The sequence below is a fragment of the Chiloscyllium plagiosum genome, chromosome 14 (assembly GCF_004010195.1).
Source record: "Chiloscyllium plagiosum isolate BGI_BamShark_2017 chromosome 14, ASM401019v2, whole genome shotgun sequence".
NCBI lineage: Eukaryota > Metazoa > Chordata > Chondrichthyes > Orectolobiformes > Hemiscylliidae > Chiloscyllium > Chiloscyllium plagiosum.
Window position 1 is genome coordinate 8,730,307 of NC_057723.1, and position 8,229 is coordinate 8,738,535.

An 8,229-nucleotide genomic window follows, 5' to 3' on the forward strand; every position below is an offset into this window, starting at 1 on the left:
ATTTCTTGCAGTTACAGGGGAAGGTGCCGGGAGTGGAGGTTGGGTTGGTGCGGTGGTTCCTAACCTTCCTAACCTGCAATCATCTTCCTGACCTCTCCGCCCCCACCCCACTCTGGCCTATCACCCTCACCTTGACCTCCCTCCACCTATCGCATTTCCAAAGCCCCTCCCCCAAGTCCCTCCTCCCTATCTTTTATATTAGCCTGCTGGACACATTTTCCTCATTCCTGAAGAAGGGCTTATGCCCGAAACGTCGATTCTCCTGTTCCTTGGATGCTGCCTGACCTGCCGCGCTTTTCCAGCAACACATTTTCAGCTCTGATCTCCAGCATCTGCAGCCCTCATTTTCTCCTCAATTTCTGGCTCTGTCAGTGAAAGACTGCATAGTGAGTGCAGTTGGAATTGGCAGATTATCTTGTTTCAAGTACTGACACTAGCTGTCAGCTGCACCTGATGCTGCTTTGAGCTGAAGGTTTGCAGCCAGAAGGGGTCTCAGCGCTAACAAGCACGGCAATTCAATTGGATTCCAAACTCGGACGATCCCAGACAGGACAAATTCCCAGCCAGCTGGAGAGTAAAGGTTGACAGACTACTCTGTGAATATTCTTATCACTATTCAGGGTAAGGACCTGACATGCCTCTTTATCTTGCAACTTGGATCCTCATTATTTTAATATTGCTTGTGTCTTCTACTATGAAGGGAGTGACAATGTATTTGTTTATTGGCTCAAGTTTCTTATGAACCCTTTGCGGTACAATAATGTTATATAGTTGATATTAGTGTTTTAGATTTTCATATTTCAGCACTTCAAGGATTTGTAGCATAGTGACTGAAACTGAATCAAATTCAAGAACACCGCAAAGCAACATTTCTGTTCTTCCTCAAAATGGAATAATTTATTTCAGTACAAAATATTTTCTTGGTCCCTTTTAATGCCTCTTATTTGAGCAGATGGAGGTTGGGGAAGCTTTATTCTTGGCTAGGGCTGAATGTGGGGGAACAGGGGTGAAATATTTGGATGTTAATGTAAAGGCAGGGTTCCCATGAAAGAAATGAAAAAAATCTTTTCACTGACATTTTTTTGCTGCCAGGATACCAGGATTTAAAGCAGATTCACACCTAACCAAAGGCAATCTGAGCTTCTTAGTATCCATTGTCGGCTCAGTGGGGTCATGATCCACAGTTTAGCAAATGTGGTATGATATCCTTTTGAGAGGCCTGAGCTCAATGCTTCACCAAATAGACAGACCCTCCGACAATGCAGCACTCCCTCAGAACTGGCCCTCCGACAGTGCAGCACTCCCTTAGTACTGGCCCTCCAACAGTGCAGCACCTCCTCATTTCTGACGAACTGACAGTGCAGCACTCCCTCAGTACTGGCCCTCCGACAGTGCAGCACCTCCTCATTTCTGACGAACCGACAGTGCAGCACTCCCTCAGTACTGGCCCTCCGACAGTGCAGCACCTCCTCATTTCTGACCAACCGACAGTGCAGCACTCCCTCAGTACTGTCCATTCCTCCCCCCCCCCCCCCCGTTAGACTGTTGAATGGACCTCTTTAATTTCAAATCTAATGTTGATCATGCTTTTGTGCACATCTTGTTCAGCTGTAACCTTGAATGCCTCGCTCTGACTAAACACCCTATGATCTGTATATCCTTGTATGTTATGATCTATCTGTACTGCTCACAAAACAAAACTTTTCACTGTACTGAGGTACATGTGACAACAATCAAACCAAATCAACAATGAAGCAGTCCCTCAGTACTGACCTTGGGACAGACTACCTTGATCTTTACCTATGAGTGACCGGTTGGTGTAGTACAGTGTTAGTGTCCCTATCTCTGAACCAGAAGGTCCAGATTCAAGTCCCATTTTCTTGAGAGGTATGTCATAACACATAGCATCATAAAAGTTTTACACTATACAGACAGTTTGGCTAATTCTGTCTGTTGTAGTCAATAACATCTATCTATTCAAATCACAATTTCTAGCAATTAGCCCATAGTCCTGTATGATATGGTGTTTCAAGTGCATGTCTGATTACTTCTTAAATGTCTTGAGGGTTCCTGCCTCTAGTCCCCTTATATGCAGCAAGTTACAGATAACATGTTGGGTGAAAAGATATTTCCTCAAATCCCCTCTAAATCTCCTGCTACCTACCTTAAAACGGAGCAGTGTGGTTACTGACCCCTTGATGAGGGTAAAACATCCTCCCTATCTAAGCCCCTCATAACTCTGTATGCCGCAATCAAGTCACCCCACCTTCTCCACTCTCAAGGATAGTGACACCAGCCTAGCTAATCTCTGTTCATAGTTGAATTGTTCCAGGCCAGGCCACATCCTAGTGAATCTCTACTACACTCCCTCCAATACAATCACATCCTTCCTGCAGTGTGGTGACCAGAAGTGCACACAGAAATCCAGCTGTGTCCTAACATTATACGGTATACAGCTCCATCATAACTCCTTCCTCAGTGCCTTAACTAATAAAGGCAAGTATCCCCATACCTTCTTAACCACTTTATCTACTAGTCCTGCTGCCTTCAAGAATCCATGGATATACACACCAACTTCCCTCTGTAGCCCATATTCTACGTTCTAAACAGAACCGCTTTCACATATGCAATATACACAGGAATGGCTGCTTTGCGACCTAGGGGGCGAGAGAGTTCCACTGACGGAGCAGCAACAGATACCTTGAGCAGAAAATGGTTTCAGGAGTAATTGCTGCAGGATGTTGAGTTTCCGCAGAGATTAATAACACTTCATGTATCCTGCCTCTCTCAGCTAAGATGTGGCTTCCTGTTCTGGCTGCAGTCCTAGTGCCCGTCTGCACTGCTCTAGCGAACCGATATCATCACCGGCTGATCCGCTTCTACCGTCACCGATTCCTGGGCTGGTTGAGGACCTGTTTGACCGGGATCTCCCCGGAAGAACGGGCATTCCGTTATGTTTTGACCAACTCGACGCACGGGAAGCCCGAGAGTGTACTAAACACATTGGACGAGTGGTGTGGCAAATACGAGTGTGTGACCAGCACCGGGCCAGAAAAAGGTGGAGTCCACTCACTTATTCACTGTATCAAAACCTCCCGACTATCCTAGAGGATGAAAGGGTCATAAAAGCTATTCAGGACATCCAGCCCATCCTATCCCAAAACAATTCCACTGCCTCACACTGTCCTTATAGCCTTGTATTAATCCCACTGCCATGTAGCTCTATATCAATTCCAAAATTTATTCCACTACCTCACATTCTTCCCAAACTAATCCCACTGCCCCACACTGTCCACAAAGCCTTGTATCAAATCCAAACTAATCTCATTGTCACATAGCCCTACATAAATTCTAAAATTGATCCCACTGCTCCACACCCTCCCTGTAGCCTCGTATCTGTACCAAACTAATTCCATTGCCCTATAGCCATGCATCAATTCCATAATTAATGAAACTGCCCTATTCTCCCCTTAGCCATGTGTCAATCCCAAAACTAATCCTACCCTCTCCCCATGGATCTATATGAATCACTAAATTAATCCCACACTCTCCCTATAGTTTTGTATCAATCCCAAAAACTAATCCTACTGCCCTCTCCCTGTGAATCACAAAACTAATCCCACTCCCATCCACAAGACCTGTATTAATTCTAAAACTAATTCCACTACCCGACTGTCTCTCCATAGTTTTGTATCTTCCTCTGCCTCATATTTATTCCACTTTCCCGCATAAAGATGGCCACAGTTATAAAGTGCATAAAAAATCAGCTGATGTGTGCACTGCAAACTGCCAGGTACAGAAATATAACACAAACCAGTTTTAGTGATGCAGACTGAGGAATAAATATTGGACAAGGTCAGTTCAGGGAATGCTGTTCTCCACAAAACAATCACAAACTAAAACAACAACTGTCTTCTTAGATTATCATCTGAATTGAAGGTCAGCACTTCTAACAGTGCAGCACTTCCTCTGTACTGCACAGGGATGTCAATCTCCAGAGCTCAGAGCCTCTGAAGTGGCACTGGAACATTCATCTACTGGGGCAGAAGGTTGTAAGTGTGTGTCATCCACTTAAAAAAAACATGCAAAGTGAGTTTAATTGAGTAGCTCTTTCAAAATGCCAGCACAGACATGATGGGCCAAAGAGCTTCCTTCTGGCCTGTGGAAAACTGATCACGGGCTGCTGTTTGTAACTGTTGATGTTTTGCAGGTCAGATCCTCGAATCAGTAGTACAGCGTACTTGCCCAGTCAGGGCTCTTGAGCTGGGAACGAATTGTGGTTACTCTGCAATTCGCATTGCAAGGCACCTCAAACCCGAAGCGAAGCTGTACACTTTGGAGCAAGATCCCAAAACTGCTGAAGTGGCTGAGGAAATGATCCTGGTGGCAGGACTGAAACACTCGCAGGTAACTAAGGTTGTCCGTTACTAAAGTCCCAGTACTAGGTTTGGGGGGAGGGTGCTATCACAAGCCCATACCCCTGTCCCATCTCATGGTTCTCATTGAAGGGGAACATTGGCAGGAGGCCATTCAGCCCAGTCAAGCCTGTTACACAGGAAATGGAAGAAGACATTCATTCATTCATTGTTCATTACACATGGGTCTTATTTGAACTTGGCATCAAACTTGCATTTCTGTCAGTGCAGCGTTCTCTCTCACTGCAGTGTCATACTCCGATCGCTGGAATGGGAATTGAACCCTTGCCTTCCTGATCGAAAGGCAAGTGCAATGTACTGAACCACAGAAACCAAGCACCTTGACAACTCTGGCTTCCCATCCAGTGGAACCTTTATAGCTGTCAAGTGTTCATCTGTTCAAAGCCCCTCTCACTGAAATACATGGGGGGCTCATTGTACATTCAGTTCTGACAGATCTCTCATCTCCCCAGTTCCAAGTGGTTACTGGATCTCCTGCTGAGGTCATTCCTCGATTCAAGACATCACCCAGGGTGGAGACATTCGATTTTGTGTTTCTGAACCAGGGGCAGGGTGCAGACTATCTGAGGAACCTCTGTCTGCTGGAGAAGGAGGGGCTGCTGTCAAAAGGCTCAGTGATTCTGGCCAATAATGTAACTCATTCAGAGGCAGCTGGATTCCTCAGTTCGGTCCGTAGTGACCCTCACTATCGCACCGCATTCCACCCCTGCACTGCTCCTTATGAGAAGGACGTCGCTGATGGAATGGAAGAGTTAGTTTTCCTGAAGGACAATGGAGAAAGAAACTAAGTTGTACCTCACTCTCTCCCTGGAGTTGGGAGAAACGGTCAGTGTTTTTATTGAGTGGGTCTTCCTCATTTGGAGATGGCTTTCTTTGGTAAAATGAAAATTATAATCACAAATTCCAGCAGTGTAAAGTTATCCAATCAACAGACTCTAGTAAATCTCAAAATAAAAACCTTTGAAGTTCTTGCAAGTAGTTATCAGTGATAATATTCCTGAGTTTAAATGTATTGAAAATCAAAATAACACACTATTCAAGCATCAACAGAGAATGATGTGGAGGTGCCGGTGTTGGACTGGGGTGGACAAAGTTAAAAATCACACAACACCAGGTTATACCCTCCTCTAGCTTATCTCTCCACGCTTCAGGCTCTCTGCCTTTATTCCTGATGAAGGGCTTTTGCCCGAAACGTTGATTTCGAAGCTCCTCGGATGCTGCCTGAATTGCTGTGCTCTTCCAGCACCACTGATCCAGAATCTGGTTTCCAGCATCTGCAGTTATTGTTTTTAACACCAGGTTATAGTCCAACAGGCTTATTTGGAAGCACTAGCTTTCGGAGCACAGCTCCTTCATCATGTAGAGAACTAATACTTACAGTAACTTCACTGAGGTGGTGGTGGCATAATGTTAATGTCACTGGACTAGAAATTAAAAACCCCAGGCCAATGTTGCAAGGGTTTGAATCCCACACAAGGGTAAAATTTAAATTCAATGAAATCTGGAGTAAAGAATTGCCTTAATGGAGACAATGTGACCATAGCTGACTGTTGTAAAAGATCCATCTGATTCATGAACATCTTTCATAGAGGAATGTGCAGTGATTACCTGGTCTGATGACTCCAGACTGGTCTGACCCTCTGGGTAATTAAAGATGGGCAGTAAGTGCTCGCATCCTGTGGACAAATTTTTAGAAAACATCCTTCACCACTCAGCTTCTTCCAGGCAAACTGGATTCTGTCTTCATCCCAATACCTTCCTACTCACATTTCCATAACAACAGGACCAAAACAAGCAAGGCCCATTCTCAGTCTCAAGAATGGGTTTTTAAAAAACAAAAACTCTTTCCTAGGATGTGGGAGACACTGGCAAGTTCTGAAGAAAGGTCACCAGACCCAAAACATTAACTCTACTTTCTTTCCACAGACGCTATCAGACCTGAGTTTCTCCAGCAATTTCTTTTTGTTTCTGCTGCTAGGACAACTGTTTTCAATTTGCATAACAATTTGGATTCATTAGGAATACAACTTGAAAATCAGCATTATCTGAAAATTTATAAAGGCATCCATACAATGGACGATTGTGACAACATACAGGGTACAAATAAAATTGTGGAATGACTAATTTGTAAACGAATTTCAACATAAGTGAGATAGTAGATTTTGGTTGGTGGAATAAGGAACCAGCATACTTGCTGGGAAATAAGGATCTAAATAGGGTAGAGACACAGAGTGATTTGGAGTTGCAGAAACACAAATCACTAAAATGGCAATTCTGTTCACAGGGCTGAAGAAAGTGCAAGTAAAAGCTGGGAGGGAATGAACTGAAAGGCAAAGAAGTCATTTAAGCTTGTATAGTATCTTGGTTAAAATTACATAAATACAAGATTGTAACAAATCCATCATTGGGGAGACTGTAACATCATTGGGCCTGTAATAAGGAGGTTCAGTCTACGAATATTTGATCTGGGATTGTGGGTTGTTCAAATCCTACTCCTACAGCTGGTAGAATTTAAATTCAAATTGTCTATCACTCTCAGTAATGGTGACCATGAAGCTATCATTGACTGTTGATTCACTAATGACATTTTGTTAAGAAAATCTAATTCAGTCCCGGCTACATATGCTCAAGACCCACAGTACTATATATATACTGCCGAAACAAAAACAGAAATTGCTGGATGAACTCAGGAGGCTCGGCAGCATCTGTGGAGTCAACGTTTTTGGGTCCAGTGACCCTTTAATTGCATAGTGTGGTGGTGGGAGTGGAGTTGCTGGTTAGTATACAATAGTTGGTGCGAATGAGAGTGCAAGAACATCCCCAGTTAGGCCAAGTAAGGAATGGGTAATGGTAGCCAGGGAGCAAGAAAAGTTGCTACTGATGATCATTTGAAAGCAGCTCATGACATAACAAGGCCAGTGATGTGGGTGTAGGTTGAGGACATTGGAAGCGTTCAGGCCCTAAAAGTTTGCAACTTTCAGAAGTCTATACTGAGTTCAAAATGGAAAATGAGGTGCTGTTCTTCCAACTGGCATGGAGCTTCACTGGAGCACTGCAGCAGGCCAAAAGCAGATGCTGAGTAGGGAACAGGATGGTGTGTTGAAGTGACAGACAACTGGAAACTCGGGGTCATTTTTACTGATAGAACATGGGTGTTCTGCAAAAGTGGTTGCCCAGTCTGTGCTTTGTCTCTCCAACGTAGAGGAGACAGCATTGAGAGCAGTAAATAGAGGAAACTAGATTGATTGAAGTGCAGATAAATTGCTCCTTCAACTGGAAGTGTCTGGGACCTTGGAAAGTGAGGAGGGAGAAAGTATACAGATAGATGTGACAGCTTCTGCTGTTGCAGAAGTCGCTGTGGGGAGATGTTGGGAGTAGAGGAGGAGTACACCAAGGTGTTCCAGAGGGACTGGTCCTTGCAGAAGCCTGACAAGGGAAGGGGAGGCGAGGGGAATGTGTGTCTGGTGGTGGCATCCCATTGGAGGTGGTGGAAATTGCAACTAACGATCCTTTGGATGTGGATGCTGGTGGGATGGTAAGTGAGGATTGGGTTCCCTGTCACTGTTGTGGGATGGGAGAGAATGGGTGAGGCCAGAAGTCAGGAAATGCTTTTCATGCCTTGTCATCATTATCATGTAGGCTGCTTTCACCACAACCATTTACACAGTCCCCCGTTTTGTTTCTCCTCAGCTCATCATTATCCATTCCTTTGTCTGTCCAATTGCCATTTCCGCTCTGGGGTCTGCCTCCACCTTGTTTAAAAAAAAGCTTCCCTCCCTTCCAGCACATCTTT

At 44.5% G+C, this 8,229-nt stretch overlaps 1 protein-coding gene across 2 annotated transcripts in view; it reads left to right on the forward strand.

Annotated features, from left to right (window-relative positions):
- The window catches only part of LOC122556882 (transmembrane O-methyltransferase homolog), a 10,550-nt gene extending 5,139 nt beyond the window's left edge, over window positions 1-5,411 (forward strand). The window contains exons 1-4 of one of the 2 annotated variants that reach the window (XM_043704141.1): window positions 468-621; window positions 2,792-3,058; window positions 4,211-4,407; window positions 4,889-5,411. In XM_043704141.1, coding sequence (XP_043560076.1) covers window positions 2,797-3,058; window positions 4,211-4,407; window positions 4,889-5,224 — 795 coding nt within the window. In that variant the 5' untranslated portion in view covers window positions 468-621; window positions 2,792-2,796 and the 3' untranslated portion in view covers window positions 5,225-5,411. Of the gene's footprint in view, window positions 1-467; window positions 622-2,791; window positions 3,059-4,210; window positions 4,408-4,888 lie in introns of those variants that run through there. The other variant, XM_043704140.1, reaches the window with a different exon arrangement.
- Window positions 5,412-8,229: the final 2,818 nt, after the last annotated feature.